Below are 18,487 nucleotides of genomic sequence, written 5' to 3'. Positions count from 1 at the left end.
CCTGTGGGATGCTCATTTTCCTCAGTCTTTTCCTGATTTCATTTACACCACATTGCAATGGAGGAAACATTCTTGTGGTTCCTGTAGATGGCAGCCACTGGGTCAATCTGAAAATCCTTCTCGAAGAACTTCATGCCAGGGGACACAACCTCACTGTGATCAGGCCGTCTACCAGCTGGTACATCTCTGAAAAGTCTGATCTTTACACATCCATTACAATTGAAATGGATGAAGATCTTGAGCATTTTTTAGATGGGTCCATAGAGGCATACATCAGGGTATGTGACATCTTTGGCTCCATTTGATGGGGAAATTAAGTAATTTGTGTGTGATAAACATGTTTTAAACACTCTTTCCATTTTTAGATGCAAAGAGAGCGAGCTTCACTGCTGAATTCCTTCAAATGTATAAAAAAATTCCTCTCTGTGCTTTTTCAATTTAATTCATTGTGGTCTGAGGTCATGAATCAAATCCTTGATGATCAAAATATGGTGAAAATATTAATAGCTTCCCAGTATGATCTGCTTTTAACTGATCCTACCATGCCATCAGGGGATGTTCTAGCCAAATATCTCAAACTCCCATTAGTACTTTATGTACGCTGGATCCCTAGAGGGGAAGGCCACTTTGTGTTGACCCCTTCGCCACTCTCATATATCCCGGTGCCAGGATCTGGCTTAACAGACCAAATGAGCTTTATCCAGAGGATCAAAAATATATTTTTCTATATCTTTACCTTGTTCCAGCAGAACTTTATTTTTCTGCCAATCTATGATGACATGTGTAATAAGTATATTGAGGGTGGATGTGATGTCATCTCACTACTACAGCAAGCAGACATTTGGTTGTTCAGATCAGATTTTGTGTTTGAGTTCCCTCGCCCCACTATGCCAAACATAGTCTATATAGGAGGATTTCAGTGCAAACCAGCTCGGCCTCTGCCAGCAGAGCTGGAGGAGTTTGTTCAGAGTGCCGGGAAGCATGGAGTGATCATCATGAGTCTGGGAACTTATGTCAGTGCTTTGCCCAAAGAGATTGCAGATGAAATCGCCAGTGTCTTTGCCGAGATGCCCCAGAAGGTAAAAAATGCTGCAGGCTTTGTTTTGTCTCTTAATTGCACAGGTTAACACTATGCTTATGTAACAGAATGTTCTTCTTGTCAAGTTGCCTCTTCATGAAGAAAGATAAGTGCTCTTACTCAACATTGTGAGCTGAAATGTATTTTTTTGTTTTGTTTTTCTGTTCAGGTGATCTGGAAGCATAATGGAGACCGACCCTCTACACTGGGAAACAACACTCTAATAGTGGACTGGATGCCACAGAAAGATCTTCTGGGTCATCCACAGACCAAAGTCTTTGTAGCTCATGGAGGAACTAATGGTGTCCAGGAGGCCATTTACTATGGGGTCCCTGTGCTCGGCATACCCTTGTTCTTCGACCAGTATGACAACCTTCTACGACTGCAGGAGAGAGGAGCTGGAAAGATCATTCGGCTAGCTGATGTTAATGGCCACAGTTTTGAGCAAGGCCTTAAGGAAGTGATCCATCAAGAGAGCTACAGGCTGAACATTCAAAGACTGTCACGTTTGCACAGAGATCAGCCAATAACAGCCATGGAGAAGGCCGTCTTCTGGGTAGAATATGTGATGCGCCACAAAGGGGCTCGTCACCTGCGTACAGAGGCTTATAAGATGCCCTGGTACTCTTACTACTCTTTAGATGTGCTGTTCATATTGCTGTCTGTGGTCACTGTGCTGCTTCTCTCTATTGTGGCTGTTTTCAGATTTCTGTGCTGCCAAAGACAAAGAAAGATAAAAACTAAACAAAGCTAAAATATTTTCCATTTGGAAGATGACATACTATGTCTATTAGTTACTGTGGTTTAGTTTTAATGCAAAGAGTTACTTGTAGCACACTTGTAAATGATTAAACCTCTTCTTCATAGCCAACAGGTTTGCTGGACCAACATTACAAACTGTTCCATGTAGTAACTTTTTAGTTATATTCACAGGCAATAAAGTTAAAATAACAAACACCTAAACCTTTAGAAAGTGTGTTTGTTGATTCTGTTATTGCTTTGTTTCTTTAAAGCACAGCTGGGATTGTTTTTTTGGCTTTTTGCTTGGTGCATCACATGTTAAAAATCAAATCGTAATTTTTACAGTATTGGCAAAAACGTTGTTGCTATTGGAGGGTTTATGTACGCCTAACCATCACATTTAATTGACAAAACCCACTGTATAATGATATGTTATGTAACTACAACCTGAAGGAATCTTACATTTCCTATTTGTACAACCCTTGTCGTATGAAACGCATATAAATGGTTTCCTATAGACTTCCTATCTGTGGTGTGAACAATATCATTATTTCTTGTGAGCACAAAACCACTACATACTTACAAGAATATTAAAATATGCAAGGAAGCCCTTTTATTTATCTTGAATTGCTATACTATATTAAATCAAATGAAGCTTTACTGTCAGTTTGCTCTGCATGCAACCATAGTGCAGGCAAAACGAAAGGGTGTTTCTCCAACACATACACACAAAAGAACATCATACAAAAACGCTTTCCCCTACATATAAACACACACACATCCCAAGACACAAAGCTGTACAATAGTCTCTCACTGCAGTCTCCATATACATCAACCAGTGGTTAAAGTGCACGTGACACTAATAATAAATAATTAAAACTAAAACACTCCCAGACAGTTCTAGGTGCAGTTCTGTACATATCCTAATCAGCAATTCAGCATTCTAACAACTTGTGGGTAGAATGTGTTACTATTTTACTATTAATATATTTCATTATTCATATGCTTTTAATGTGTAATACTTTATTGAAAGAGAAAAGCTCAAAATGTTGCCATACATGCTCTCAAGCCACATCACAGTACATCCCATTGCTATTTTTTTTTTTTACTACTCCACTACATTTTAAGTCCACTACATGTTGAAACAGTATATTATGCACTATTACTGAATTAAAGTGTCAGAGGTAGTTCATTTGTTGGGCATTACCTGTATAACAGCTCCCAAGCACCTTGCAGCTGAGGCTCTGTATACGTGTGTCAGCAGTGCACGTGTTGAACATGTTCCAATTGGACTCAGTTTCCTCGGAATTCTTTCAGTTTTCAAAAAGATCTCCCAGGAGAACTTCATTATACATTTGAGCATGCCTAGCCCATCCAGGCCTCATGGCTAGGTAGGGGTGAGCTGGACCAGGTGAAAAATTTAATGGGGATCATTGATATGTAATCTAACGTGTCCTGGGCCGCATGCATGTATCACCATGCTTATTGTAAATGGACTGGTTCTTGTGTAGTGTAGTACTCCACCCCAGTACTCAAAGTGGTTTATAGAGCACTCACCCATTTATGCAAGTGCTGATTTGAGCTTTGTTCAAACTGTAATTCTGAAAGAGATCAGACATTTCTGGAAACTTCCAATTCAAAAAAACTTTCTTCTTTTATATAAATGTCCATTTATTTTGGCATAAAAGACAATTATGAAATGGTTGATTAGATTCTGTCATGGTGTAGTGTATTTGACCATGACAAGCTAGTACCTTGAACATGAAGAGTTAAATATAACAGCTGTGCTGAAATTGAGAAACTGACTAAATGTATTTTTTTACTCATTAATGTGCATGTCAGTGGATGTAAAGCTCCTCTCTTCCACTCACTGAACTGGCAGCTACACAGACTGAAACTGCCTGTTTACTCCTGAACCAAAATTAAGGGTTATAAAGAATGGTACTTGTATTATGTTGAACTGAAAGACTAATTGGGTAGGGAAAAAAAACCCAAATCGAGTCTATTTGGAATAAGGTAAGTGATTACAAACTAAAACATGAAATTAATTCAATTATGAAACAAAAGGTTGAAAAATGGCATATTAAGTGATAAAAATATGAAAAAGAATAAATGAATATTCATACCACCATTATGTTATATGTGATGGATGTAACTGCTTTATGAGTAAAAGGCGTATTGCTCACACAAGAATTGGGTAAGCCAGAATGGTTTCAAAGAACAGTCTATGGGCAAGCTAGACAGCTGTTGTCTCTTACGACCACAGGTAAGGAATTTCCTAAAACACTGTCCTTTAAGTTTGGTGACTATTTGGATAACAGGCTAATGGAAATCTTCCAGTGCTTGCAAGTATATAATGTGCAGTTTTACATGTTTGGTTAAAGAGCATAAACTGATTCTTTACATTGTGATTACTAGATATCATGTGAGGTCACTGGGGTGATTATTTCTCTTTCTGATATTATAGGAGCCATGACATCCCATCATGCCTGTGGGATGCTCGTTTTCCTCAGTGTATTCCTGATTTCATATACACCACAATGCAATGGAGGAAGTATTCTTGTGGTTCCTTTAGATGGCAGTCATTGGCTCAATATGAAAATCTTGCTAGAAGAACTTCATGCTAGGGGACACAATCTCACTGTGATCAGGACCTCCAGGAGCTGGTACATCTCTGAAAAGTCTGATCTATACACATCCATTACAATTGAAATGGCTCTAGATTATGAACAACTTTTAGATGTGTTCTTACAGGAGCAGATAAAGGTGTATAATCTATATATATTTTAATCCCTACTGATTCATGAGATAAGAGAAGTTTGTTACAACTTTTTGTCATGCACTGTTTTGTAGGTGCAAAGAGAGGGAGGACCATTGTCTTTCTTCAAACTCACCAAGGGTTTAATATCTATGCTTTCTCGTGGCCATTCACTTTGGTATGATGCTATCAAACATATTTTTGATGATCAAAATATGCTCAAAAGATTAAGAGATTCCCAGCATGATCTGGCTCTAGCTGATCCAACTTTGGCCCCAGGGCTTATTCTAACCAAATATCTCAAGCTTCCCTTAGTGCTCAACGTACGCTGGATCACCAATGGAGAAGGCCACTTTGTGTTAGCTCCCTCACCACTCTCCTATATCCCAGTGCTAAGATCTGGCTTAACAGACAAAATGAATTTTTGTATAGATCCAGAGGATCAAGAACATTTTTTTTTTCCCACGCCATTTTATTATTTCAGCAGAAATTTGTGGTGGATCCAGTCTATGATGACATGTGTGATAAATATATTGAGGGTGGATGTGACGTCATCTCATTACTTCAGGAAGCAGACATTTGGCTGTTCAGGTCAGATTTTGTGTTTGAGTTCCCTCGCCCCACTATGCCAAATGTTGTCTATATAGGAGGATTTCAGTGCAAACCAGCTCAGCCCCTGCCAGCAGAGCTGGAGGAGTTTATTCAGAGTGCTGGGCAACATGGAGTGATCATCATGAGTCTGGGAACGTTAATCAATGCTTTTCCCAAAGAGATTACGGAGGAAATCGCCGGTGTCTTTGCCAAGATGCCCCAAAAGGTAACAAAAAATTAAAGATTCAGAAAACGTTGAACTAGGTTGATTCTTCTGTACTGCTCATATCACAGGAGACTAAAAGATGAATAAATGATCTCTTCTGCACAAAACTTTTATACCTGGTCCTCCTTTCTCCCCCCTCTCTTTCTGGGCGTCACATCTAGTGAGATGACATCTAGTCTCACCTGTTGTGATATCCAATCACTTGATGTAAGTAACTCCATCACATTTGAATATAATTTTCTTAACACTTAGTTTTTACTAATTTACTTCAACAGGATTTATCATGAGCTCAGTCTAACATGAGTATCATGACTCTTTATGATTCCATCTCTTTTTAACTCCCTGTAGGAATACGTTTTCTCTTCACAACTCTGTTCGTTAGTCACAATACACTCAAAGGTTTCTTTTTTAAATTATACATGTCAAAGTCAGAGATCCTCTTAGATTAGTGCCTCCTCAGTGTCTCTGTTACTCCCCCCTCCATTTCTTCTCTCTCACACACACACACACACTCGTGCGCACACATCTTTGCACAACCAAGCCACTCCAAATGCAATCTCAGTGAGAGGCCTGAAATTATAGTCATTGTTATATTTTATTTTTTGTTGTGTTGGTTACATGTATAACATTATAAACTATCAGCAAAATCACAAAAATTATGATTCCATATTTAACAGTTACAAAAACAATTTCTCTTATTTAAATTATGCATAATCATGGGCTGATGGCACATTTCACATGGACGTTGCATTCTCTGGACTAAAAAGAAGAGGGACCATCCAGCTTGTCTTCAGCTCTCACTTTATAAAGCCTGCATTTCTGATGGTATGAGGGTACAGATTGATGTTGATGGCCACAGTTTTGTGCAAGAAATACTCCATCAAGAGAGCTACAGGCAGAAAATTTAACGAATGTCACGTTTGCACAGAGATCATCCAATAACAGCCATGGAGCAGGCTGTCTTCTGGGTAGAATTTGTGATGCATCACAAAGGAGCTCATCACTTGCGTGCAGAGGCTTATCAGATGCCTGGTACTCTTACTAGTGTTTAGATGTAATGCTGTCTGCAGTCACTGCTCTGCTCCTCTCTATTTTTGTTATTTTCTGTTTTGTAGAAAAGTAAGAAAGAAAAACAAGTAAACAAAGCTAAATGAGACCCATTTTAAAATGAGAAAAAAAAAAACTTGTATTACCTTGTATTTTCATTAAAATACAAAACAGTCATTTAAAAAGTTACAAATACATATAAAAATACATTTTCTTAAGAACGTGATACTTTTAAAATATATATATAAAAAACAAAGAAAAGTCAATTGGTCCCACTTCTTAAGAAAATTGCTAAGTAAAATCTTGACATTTTAAACCATTGACAAAAAAATCTAATAATCTTTATAAGGGTCTATGTATACCTATCCATCATATTTGATCAGGAATGCCTTTTAAAATTATATTGAATGACTTATACTCATGTAAACACTCTACTGGAAGTTTTTTTTTTTTTACATTTTTATTAATTTATTAAATCTTTATTCAACATCAAAACTAATAAAACCAAATAAAACAAATCAGAGTTAGCCTAACAAACATCCAACTTATTGCTCTCTTCACTTACAGAAGTCTTAATGAGACCTCTGGACTCTCCCATGGAGAAAAAAGCATTTAGCTATAGTGTGCTCTGTAGTTTCAAAATAAGGTGCAAAATAAGAGAATGCTGTTTGAGACAACTGCAAAGTATAGCAGATGTTAAGCGTTTACGCAAATAGAAAGGAAATTTACCCAATATTGCTTTTTTTTATTAAAATGAAAATAAAAGAGGTCCCATCATTGAGTCTTGGGGCAAGAAACAGGAAAAAATCAAAAGAGAAGTAGCTGGCCTGTGCCCAAAGCTAGAAAATGCAGCTGGACAGCAGGACAGCTGAACAGCTCCGTATCAGGAGAGTTATGTTGGGGAGGGCCTGCCAGAAAGAACATTCACAGACTACAGGGGTGACCTGAAAATTCAATCTATCCTGTTATAGACAGGTTGTTGATGGACAAAAAGGTACTTTTCAACACAGGAAAATTCTGTACTGAGCGATATGTCAGTTGATGCTCTTCCTGGTACAACCCAAAAGGGGATTTGTGTCTCATCCTGGAAACATGAGTCATTTGATTGTTAGGCAAACGTGTTAGCCAAAACACTATAAAGTCACAAATCTTATCAATAAATACAAAAAAATAGATTTCAAATTTGAATAAAAAACCAAAAAATAGGGTAATTTTTTTTAGAATATGCTACAATGTATCTGCTACAGTATTTTGAGAAAATACACTACCTCCTGCACAATATAATCCATGAAACCCCTTTTTTCTCCTGTTTAATAAAGTTACAGCGCCAACATGGGTTTCAGTGGTGATCCTTTTTAACATCATAGTGCTTCTCAAAATCGACCTTATTCTTTAGTTTATAATTCTTTGGAAACTTTAATTTTCCATTTTCTGCAGTCATTTTTAGTATCTGTAATATCTTAAACAATTAGATCACTGTGAACTGAAGCAACCAACATTTTATTTGAGAAATTTAAAATGACTATATCATTAATGCAAGTATGTCAATGTGTATGCATAAAAAAGTTAAACAAGGCATTTAAAACCCTGAAACTAAATGATCTCATGTTGCTGGTGAGAAAAGAAAGAAAAAAGACCAGCACACCAAACCCTAGAGGTGTAGCACCTCTAGACCTCTATCACTCCTTATGTGTTTTACACAAAACCAGGAAGAAAATACAGAGAAGAAGTAAGCAGTATGGGAGGAGTCGTCACGTGTCAGTGTTAGTGGCTGATAAACCATAATACCCGTTCAGGCAGAAAGGGTTAACAGGGTTAAAGCAGTAGGTTTAAACAGATAATCTATCCAGATTTAAAGTCACCGCAACTCACAATAAGTTCCAGTAATTGTCAGTGAATTTATTTTCTTACAAATGCCAGACATGAATGTGCAATACAGATAACCGGACTAAAGTTAAGCTCTGGTAGGTTTTATTCTGTTTAAACGTTGCAGTTTTACTGTAGAAGTGTAGCAGCCCCCCCCTTCTTTGGATGTAACGAGCAGCCATTAAGGACCTGTAGCTGACGCCCTACAATTTCAAAGTTTACTAACTTTACTGCAATCTACAGGCACAGCTCCGTGGACAGTTATGTAAGACACATAAAATAGTCCTTCAGAGTGATTACTGAGCATGTATTTTCTTATAAATATTAACATATTTAAAAGGTCTTGTGACAAATGATCAATAGGAGGCAGCTTTGATTGTTTCCCCTTTACTTCTTGGTATTTGCTCTTTTTTTAGAAGCCTTAATTCGTATGAAAATAAGAAAATACAGTGTACATAAAATACATATTAAAATCTAATAATATTCTTGATGGTTACACAACTCATTTTTATGTATTAAGTACTTTTACTTGTGTCATTTACGCCACTGTACAATACCTGATTGTACTTTTCAAAGTAGTGTAGCTTGAAACATCAAGGTTTTAGTAAAGGTTCTAAATTCTTTCTTCCACTGATCCTAAGTGGATTGTAAGAGGAATGTCTGAGGCCTTTCAACTAGATTTAATGTTCAAATATGGCCAAATAACCTCTAGGTCAAATCCCTGAGGAAACTAAATACATTCCATAAGAGCATGATAGCTCATGTATTTATTATCAGTTTGTCAGTTTGTCTTTTTTGACACGTTAGTCTGCTATAAGCATTGTACTTATGTAACAGCAACAGTCACAAAGCTACTCACAGTGAAACAGTATCAGTTGTCTGATATCACTAAATTAAATAATAAAAGTGACTTGTCACATGTCACAGGTAACTAATTTACCAGAGAAAGAACTGCCCTTGTATAACACTGGAGTTTGAACCCATACGTAAAGATTCCGTCAGATGCATTGGTAGTCCCTGGGCAAGCAGGACTACTGTTGCCTCTTTTTACTGTGGGTAAGTTAATTTCAGACACATTTTCCTTCTCCTGTTGACAGTTGTTGAAAGTTTCTACTGTTTACAAATGTATAAAATAATCTTGAATTGTACTGTATATATATTTAGTCAAACGTTTTAAGCTTTACTTATCATATATATCTTATACGTGGTACGTTGACTGATATGACCCTTTCTCCTTCTGACATTATAGGAACCATGGCTTCACATCATGGGTGGGGGTTGTTTGTTATACTCACTGTTTGCCTCATTTCACTAACACAACATTGCAATGGAGGAAACATCCTAGTTTTCCCTATAGATGGCAGCCACTGGATCAATATGAAGATCCTTCTAGAAGAACTTCATGCCAGGGGACACAGCCTCACTGTGATCAGGGCCTCAAACACCTTCTATATCCCTGAGAAATCTGATATTTACACATCCATTACAATTGATTTGGGTGAAGATGCAGACGAGTTCTTCGAGGTGTACCTTCAAGAGCATATGAGGGTATGTGACTATGGATTTACTGTATTTATTTAGGTGTGATGCATTGTGAGTCGGGCAGCGGTCAAAGGTGGAAGCTTTAGCAGTCTGATCCCAAGAGCTTTGAATTTCCCCCAAGATTTGTATTTCCTGCTCAGTGCCTCCACTTTCTAGATTTCCCCAGTGGGTGAGAGGGTTGCTTCGCTGCACCTTCAGGTTAGGGAATGTTGCATGTGCTAACTCCATGAACAAGTTGCTGGCCTAAGAGGAGAAGTTAAAGTATGTTGGGATCTTGTTCACAAGTGAGGGAAGGAAGGAGTGGAAAATTCTTTGTGTGAATAGCATAATATGCAAAATGCACTGTAAATAAACATCTACATGATCTGCACCACAGTTGTGTTTATAGTTTTATGAATGGTGAGTGATAAATATCAGAACTGAGGAACAATATTACCTCAATTCAGTGAGTTTTATGGTAAAGGAGATAATAAATAAAAGTGCTGAAGCACCCTCCCTTACTATGGCTGCCCTGCAGATACTTTGTGTGACTTCACTTAGGAACCTCCATAATGGAAAATGACCATTTGACTGGACCCTGTATCTCCTGCTGGATGAGGTGGTTGGGGAGAGGGATGTCAGTGGATTTCTTTTTAGACCGCTGCCCCAGACCTGAATAAGTGTCAGAAAATGGATGGATGTATTTATTTATGAATAACACGTTTTTTTTCTAACTATTTTTAGGCACAGAGAGAAGGGGCTTCACTGCTGACTTTCCTCAAACTCACCAAGGATTTCCTTTCTATGATTCATAAGGCTCACGTGCTGATGTCTGAGATGGCCAAACACATTTTGAATGATCAAAATATGCTCAAAAGATTAAGAGATTCCCAGTATGATCTGGTTCTAACTGATCCAGCTTTAGCCCCAGGGGTCATTCTAGCCAAATATCTCAAGCTTCCCTTAGTGCTCAATGTACGCTGGATCACCAGTGGAGAAGGCCACTTTGTGTTAGCTCCCTCACCCCTCTCTTACATCCCGGTGCCAGGATCCGGCTTAACAGACAAAATGAATTTCATCCAGAGGATCAAAAACATATTATTCCATGGCATTACGCTGTTCCAGCAGAAATTCTTGGTGGGCCCAATCTCTGATGACATGTGTGATAAGTATATTGAGGGTGGATGTGACGTCATCTCATTACTTCAGGAAGCAGACATTTGGCTGTTCAGGTCAGATTTTGTGTTTGAGTTCCCTCGCCCCACTATGCCAAATGTTGTCTATATAGGAGGATTTCAGTGCAAACCAGCTCAGCCTCTGCCAGCAGAGCTGGAGGAGTTTATTCAGAGTGCTGGGCAACATGGAGTGATCATCATGACTCTGGGAACCTTAGTTGATGCTTTGCCCAAAGAGATTACAGAGGAAATCGCCAGCGTGTTTGCCAAGATGCCTCAGAAGGTGAGAGAGCCCCTATAATTTACAATTTTAAAGCTGATACGTTACGTTCATTATAGGTGTTGCATTAATTTTCAATCAGCTAAATTATTGTAAATACAATTTATAATGTGAAAGTTGTAGGTATTTAATAGCGTTACAAATAACTGCCTAACTGAAGCAGAATAATGAAACAATTATAATCATATAACAATATAATTTCACCTGTCTTTCTGTCTGACCTAGAGGTAGTGTAAATCTTTATAATTTAGGATAGACAGAAAGCATTTAGACTGAGAGGTAGGGAGAAAGAACCAAAGGTTTGTTTAACTTAAGTAGGAGTAGGTAGGAGAGTTCATTTAAGGGTAAATCCAAATAAGCACAAAGTCTAAAAAAACATCTAAGGACAAATCCAGCAGGTGAACCGTGCAGAGAGGACAGACAAACAAAGGAGTGGAAATGACATGTAAAGCAATACTTTAAAAATAAAACAGGAAACCACACAAAGACTACTCACAAGTCAGTAAGTTCTTTCCAGAAACAAAAGCTTTTATCATTACTGTCTGTTTCAGGGGTACTTACATACTAATGGTCTTTATTTTTTTGTTTTCTAACCAGGTGATATGGAGGCACAAAGGAGACCGTCCCTCTACACTGGGAAACAACACTTTAATGGTCGACTGGATGCCACAGAAAGATCTTCTGGGTCATCCACAGACCAAAGTCTTTGTAGCTCATGGAGGAACTAATGGTGTCCAGGAGGCCATTTACTATGGGGTCCCTGTGCTCGGCATACCCTTGTTCTTCGACCAGTATGACAACCTTCTGCGACTGCAGGAGAGAGGAGCTGGAAAGATCATCCACCTGTCTGATGTTAATGGCCACAATTTTGAGCAAGGCCTTAAGGAAGTGATCCATCAAGAGAGCTATTGGCAGAACATTCAACGAATGTCACGTTTGCACAGAGATCAGCCAATAACAGCCATGGAGAAGGCCGTCTTCTGGGTAGAATATGTGATGCGCCACAAAGGGGCTCGTCACCTGCGTACAGAGGCTTATAAGATGCCCTGGTACTCTTACTACTCTTTAGATGTACTGTTCATATTACTGTCTGTGGTCACTGTGCTGCTCTATTCTATTTTGGCTCTTGTTAGATTTCTGTGCTGCCGGAAAAGAAGAAAAGCAAAAACTAAACAAAGCTAATTTAGGCCATATTTGTTTAGAAATACTGTAGTCTACAGTGAGGTTGTTCCCAAGAACAGGATCACAATAACTGAAAGCTCTTCAGCAAACTGGGATGTTATTCTGGGAACAATTAAAAGATCTGAACACGATGCCCTGAGAGTCCTGCAAATATGAAATAATTTAAGCTACTTGATATGAATGCAAGTAATGTAACACCTCTGTGTAACTTGTTGTCTAAGTATCAAAGACAGTTTACTGTTTCCTTTAGGACTCCTGTATTACATCAAATTGTGAGAACTGGCAAGTTGATTACAAACCAAGAACACATGTAACTCATTCTGCCAGGATGCCGCAAAAGCCAATTTGTCATGGTCCTGGGTCGGTGACCCAGTGTTTTTGGTTGTGTACTTTTACTTTTGATAGTTTTTGTATTATGATTGTTGTTTTGGGTTTCCTAGGGTTTAGTTGTGTTCCCTCTGTTTGGTGTCTTCCCTGCTTTTGTATCCCCTTAGTGTAGTAGGTCTCTGTGTTTAGTCCGCGTCTCTGAGTCTATGTCATTACGCGTATGTGTTTCCTGTTTTACTTTGAAGGTCTCTGTCTTATGTCAGTGTGTTCTGGTTACGTTTCCCCTGCCTCGTCAGCTGTGATGTCTTCCAGGTGTGTTCCCCTCCTGTTTCCCATCCCCTGATTCCTGGTGTGTGTATTTATAGTGTGCGTTACCTCGTCCTCGTTGCTGGTTCGTCTGCGTCTCTCCGTCCGTCTTTCTGTGTATTTCCCCGTACCTCCCTGCATCTTGGTTTCTGTTTAGTTCTGTTAGTTTTCCAGTTTAGGTTTTCTTAGTTTCATGTTTCACCCGCGTCATCCCTGTTGTATCCACAGCTGCTTAATAAACTCACTTGCACCAGAGCTGTCGCTTCCTGGGTCCTAACTAATTCACAATTTTTATGAAAGACCTGGAGAGCTGGTATGCACTGTTTGTTATTCTTTTTATTTATCAATTTGACTTACATTATCCTCTTATTTAAAATCAATACCAGTGCAGAAAACCCCCTAAAAACTTGATGATGGAAAAAATCCATAATTTTAGAAAATAGTGTGTATTAAAACTAGTGCTGTCAGCGTTAATCTCGTTGGATTAATGCTGACAGCGCTAATTAAAACCATTACTGTTACCTAAACAGTTCAAAAACAGATGCCTTAAAATAATCAGCAGCTGGAAAAGAAAACTCTTTTTGATAAAGCATAAACTTATGTAGGGTTGATTTGAAAAGGTTGTCTTAGTAAAGCCAACTGCAAAGTAAATTACATTTTAATGATAATTATGTGACACACTGCTCAAGGCTTCTAAGCATACTGATGAGGGAAATATACCAAAGTATGAAGGGGGGAAGGTGGAATCACATCACCAGTGTAACATTCAAAAGTAATGCAAGAAAGATTGTGTGTTTATATTCATGCTGATAATATGTGTTATGTCTTTTGTGGAGTCAGTTTTTCTTATTTGAATTGTACATTTGTAAATCAAATAAATAGAAGAAAATTACATTTACATGTTTTGCTATAATAACATTTTTATATTACTTTTATACACTTTTATAGTAGTTAGGCAAATTAATTCACCTTTGGCATGTGACTTGTGTGTCTATTAGTGATTTAGTTTTATGACCACAGCTTTCTGAGAGTTGTAACATATTAGCCAAATAGATAAGGTTGTACCACAACTGATTATTTCAGTGAGTTACATCAACGAGTAATTGACGTAACTCAAAGTCAGCTGAGGTATGAGAGAAAAGAAAGAAATAATCACAGATCTACCCAATGAAACTGTCATATAAAGGGATAGAGGGGATTTCCACTTTTTCTGATCAAATGAAAAACAAAACAAAACACAAATTAGGGACTGTGTCAAGTTACATTTACTTACTAGCCAAATAGAAATACAGAAAAACTGAGCCCTCTAACCTACTGTGTAATCAAGAAGTAAAGACAAGGAATTTATGCAATTGTTTCTTCAGTATTTTAATGACATGGAGATACAGGCAGGGTGGTATGTTATGTCTCACAGTAAGAAGGTCCTGGGTTCAAACCTGCTGCCTACCTGGCGCCCTTCTGTGTGCAGTTTCCATGCTACACCTACCCCAGTTTGGGGTTTCTCAGGGTGCACTGGCTTCTTCTCAAAGTATAAAGACATGCATGTTAGTGGGTGATTCTTTAGGTGTGAATGTGACTCCGGTTTGTATCCCACCTCTTGTCCTATTACAGGTGGGGGCAGGCTTCGGCCAATCCTGAATTGGATAAGTGGAAGAAAATGGATGGATGGTGATACAGGCTAAACCAATAAATACAACTAAATAAAACAGTTGCAGATTACATAGTGTGCAACAATGGCAAATAAAGTTAATACCATTCTAATAAAATGAAAATGTGAAAAAAATGCTAATCTAGTTTTCTCCAGCAACATATACAGGTAGAAATTGTGAGGCCTCCCTTTTCAGCAACCTCTGGATCTGAAAAACCTCCAGCTCGCACTGGAACGGTTCCTGAAAAACCAGGCCAACATGAAATGCCAAAAAAATTGTGGCCCCCCTTATTTGGATTTGGATACTGGAGTTAGGAATATGACAGCTTTGATTGAAAGGTGTCCCATCAGAGGGCCTGTAGCTGATTAATGCCTCCTAGCCCTCACGACTGTAGACTGGAGTCACTGGAGTGAACCACTCCATCGCGTTTTTGCTGTTTGCTGTTGTAGTGAATGAAAGTCTGTTGCTTAGCATTATGTCTATGCATTGCACCCGTATTGTTCTTCTGCAAATACAGTGTCTACAATTTTCAAGATACCATGTTCTAATTCTATGCGACAGTAGATACCAATAACAACTTGAGTTGATTTAATTTAGGTGAACATCGGGTCAAAGTCGGTTCGCATTTTTCCTTGATCCTCATTGTTAGCTGCCAAGGTTAAAGTTGACCTTGAAAAAAACTTCTAGAAACCATATAGAGTAATATATCTCATGAAAGGGGACAGAGAAAGCTGTACACACAAGTGTAATTTTTTTCAATACGAAGCCAGACAGTGTTACAATTACAGCACAAAGCTTTGCAAAATTGCATGCTGCATGAATATATCTTAAAATCTGATGTTGCAACGACTTATAAAAGCCAATGATTTCAGGGAATTCTCCTCCAGTTGTATGTGTAAAGATAAAAAATGATTATGTAATGCTTCAAGGTCATAGGTCATAGGTTTGACATCCGGAAATTGTTATAAAAGCAGGTTGACGTCAGCATGTTGTCATAAAAACATCCTAAAACATCACAGTTTCAGTATAGCCCTTGCCCTTAGGGGGAGTTGCACTCTCTGAGTGCTCTTGTTTATGCGAAGGAAACTATTTTTGAAGTGATGACATAAATCAGCCTTCAACCTCTAATCCAAATTTGCCCACTTATGGGAAATGCTAATAATGAATGATTTCAAAACATCCAAAATCCATGGGTAATGTCTATTACCTCAATGTTTACATTTTATACAGTCCATGGTGGTTTTCCACATAATTTTGGCAAAAGGAACATGTCAGTTATTCCAGACACAATGAATAACACTTTTACAAATGCGTGTTTTATGTTTTATGTGTGCTTATGGGAACAGCTCACATGCATACATAAAACAGGTTCTGTGCATGTCTCTGTATTGTCACTGCTATCAGCAACTGAGATAGACAGCACCCAACCTTCCTTCCTTCCTCTGTGGCCTCATAATACTCCCACAATCTGTTGCACTTTTCCTGCCCAACTCCCTTGTGATTCCTTGGAAAATTGTTCTTGTGAGCATGGCTGGTAATGGATGAGCTCACTGTGCATGTTCTGTGTTAGAGGTTAGTCAAGGCTTAGATGTAAGATCAAATAAACTTTTGCCACATTCTACACAGTAAAGGTAGATTTAAATGAGAAAATTGCCAAATTATAAGGAAGCTTTCAATATATCTATATCAATATCCATCTAAATATATATATTTAACTATCTCTCTCTCTCAAAACAAAAAACAACAACAAACACGTCCATGCGAGTTTCAAGTTTCCGTTCCCTGTCTTGTCACTCAGCTCATACACAGAGAGAGCCTCTTTGGCTTGTGCTCTCAAAGGGCATCTCCAAGGCCTGACATCATCCTCTCCACAGTCACACCAATCACATTAATTTCACCCTCTATGGAGGAACTACTGGCCAGGAGCACAAATGGCTCCAGTGATTCTGCACAGCAAATTCTGCTTTACTTAAGTTGGAAGCTTGCACATGTTACTGTCTGTTGAGTCTTGGCAGTCATAGTTATCCTTCAGTGATATGGAATTCTCCCAGACAGACCACAGCATCCATTCTCCAAAATCTGCTGGATCATGTGGTTTAATATTCAGCAGCACCTGCAGTGTTTATGACTGGAAATGTTTCTCTACTCAGTGTTGTTTTCTTTAAATGATTATAGTTTAAATTCAATTTTTGTTTGAATTACAGTTCAATGTAAACTAAATAGAAATGTATAAAAAATGTTGAAGGTGGAAAGGGAAGATGATAATTATTTTTATGCATAAAGTATCATGAGGCTGGGTATTTCATTTTTGGCCTGATATTCTTGGGAACACGAAAAACATTTCTCTTTTAGATGCTTCGGAAGACTCAGTTTTTACTCTTCTATATTTATTTGCACCATGATAAATTTTCACAATCAAAAATATTCCTGATGATCTGTTTGCACAGTGTACAGTACAGATGTACTGTATGCATTTTATACTTATTAGCTATTCACGTATAATATGGCAACCTTATACATATCCAATGTTATGATATTTCATATCTCCTCTCTTGCCAATCTATGATGTTTATGCTATAAAAGTGAAGACATTTCCTTTTGATGTTTTCTTAATTTAAAATTTTCAAGTTCTGGTTTGACTCCTCATTTGTTAAAGATACCACCTGTAAACACTTTACTTTAATGTAGCATATTAGTCTTTGTATGTAATATGCAACAGCAGAAAGAAATCACATAGTATGATTAGTAGCAGTGACATATTTGGAGTCATTTGTAAATGCTAGATGTCAAAGTACATTAATCTTAAAGTGAATCCTGGATGCCACTTTGCTGTTTGTCTCTGCAGACTATCCTTGAGTTCCATAAATTTTACATCTGCAGCTATGGTCAGCTGGTTTTAATTTAGAGTTGGAGCATCAACAGCAGAGCTGTCTGGCATTGATGGGGAAGAGTGTACGGATCCTTTGGGTCAGAGCCCAGGAGATATAGCGCAGTTTCAGTACATAAAAATTTGGCCAGAATGTGTCTACATGATGGAAAAAAGTGTACAGGGATCAATGCAGGGAGCAGTGCATGTGGCACAATAGTAATAACGATGATATATCTTTGCTAATCAAGCAATTAAAAAAAAACATTTTGCGGCTGATTTATTAAGTATGATCAATTAACATAAGACCCAGATTTAAGAGAGCCTCATTAAATTATTAAATTACTATCAGTTCTACTACTTTCCAATAATTCAGGGTTGATTTTGTTTTTTGTTAATTTATTATGCTCCTTTGTGTATGCAAAGTTTGATCTTTCTCCATCTAACTTTCAATATTAAATGTGTTACACTGAATCTTAACAAATGCAATGAAAAATACTGGAGATATATTAATTTTGTACAACACTCAATAGGAAAAAAAAACTGTAGTTAAGATAGCTGGAGCTCAAAGTTCAATATTTCATTAATAATGTTATCTGTGTACTGTTATATATATATATATATATATATATATATATATAAAAACACCCAGCACGCCCCTGCGGGCGGTTTTTTATCCTTCAAGCTCGGGTCCTCTACCAGAGGCCTGGGAGCTTGAGGGTCCTGCGCAGTATCTTAGCTGTTCCCAGGACTGCGCTCTTCTGGACAGAGATCTCCGATGTTATTCCCGGGATCTGCTGGAGCCACTCGCCTAGCTTGGGAGTCACCGCACCTAGTGCTCCGATTACCACGGGGACCACCGTTACCTTCACCC

At 38.0% G+C, this 18,487-nt stretch overlaps 2 protein-coding genes and 1 pseudogene across 3 annotated transcripts in view; all 3 read left to right on the top strand.

Annotated features, from left to right (window-relative positions):
- Positions 1–2,141, top strand: part of LOC102791823 (UDP-glucuronosyltransferase 2C1-like) — a 9,403-nt gene extending 7,262 nt beyond the window's left edge. The window contains exons 2-4 of the mRNA XM_087846844.1: positions 1–278; positions 366–1,079; positions 1,248–2,141. The exon at positions 1–278 is cut by the window's left edge and continues 21 nt beyond it. Coding sequence (XP_087702970.1) covers positions 1–278; positions 366–1,079; positions 1,248–1,832 — 1,577 coding nt within the window. The 3' untranslated portion in view covers positions 1,833–2,141. The remainder of the gene's footprint in view (positions 279–365; positions 1,080–1,247) is intronic.
- Positions 2,142–4,291: 2,150 nt separating this feature from the next.
- On the top strand, positions 4,292–5,409 carry LOC102782064 (UDP-glucuronosyltransferase 1A5-like; annotated as a pseudogene).
- A 3,901-nt stretch (positions 5,410–9,310) lies between these two features.
- LOC102791547 (UDP-glucuronosyltransferase 2C1-like) lies at positions 9,311–13,477 on the top strand. 2 transcript variants are annotated; one of them, XM_087846843.1, is made up of 4 exons: positions 9,311–9,363; positions 9,557–9,855; positions 10,573–11,286; positions 11,881–13,477. In XM_087846843.1, exons 2-4 carry the CDS (start codon positions 9,562–9,564, stop codon positions 12,463–12,465), a joined length of 1,593 nt encoding a protein of 530 aa, XP_087702969.1. In that variant the 5' UTR covers positions 9,311–9,363; positions 9,557–9,561; the 3' UTR covers positions 12,466–13,477. The 2 variants fall into 2 exon arrangements, with proteins under 2 accessions (XP_087702969.1, XP_087702968.1); XM_087846842.1 differs by lacking the exon at positions 9,311–9,363 and having other exon boundaries at positions 9,529–9,855.
- The last annotated feature ends 5,010 nt before the right edge of the window (positions 13,478–18,487 follow it).

Source organism: Neolamprologus brichardi, chromosome 10 (genome assembly GCF_056152115.1).
Source record: "Neolamprologus brichardi isolate AB-2024 chromosome 10, ASM5615211v1, whole genome shotgun sequence".
Taxonomy (NCBI): domain Eukaryota; kingdom Metazoa; phylum Chordata; class Actinopteri; order Cichliformes; family Cichlidae; genus Neolamprologus; species Neolamprologus brichardi.
This window is presented reverse-complemented; position numbering and strand designations above follow the sequence as displayed.

Coding starts and splice junctions, on each gene's coding strand:
- LOC102791547 (XM_087846842.1), top strand. CDS start 9,529: ATGACCCTTTCTCCTTCTGACATTATAGGAACCATGGCTTCACATCAT. Junction 9,856..10,572: donor ACCTTCAAGAGCATATGAGG/GTATGTGACTAT, acceptor AACTATTTTTAG/GCACAGAGAGAAGGGGCTTC. Junction 11,287..11,880: donor TTGCCAAGATGCCTCAGAAG/GTGAGAGAGCCC, acceptor TTTTCTAACCAG/GTGATATGGAGGCACAAAGG.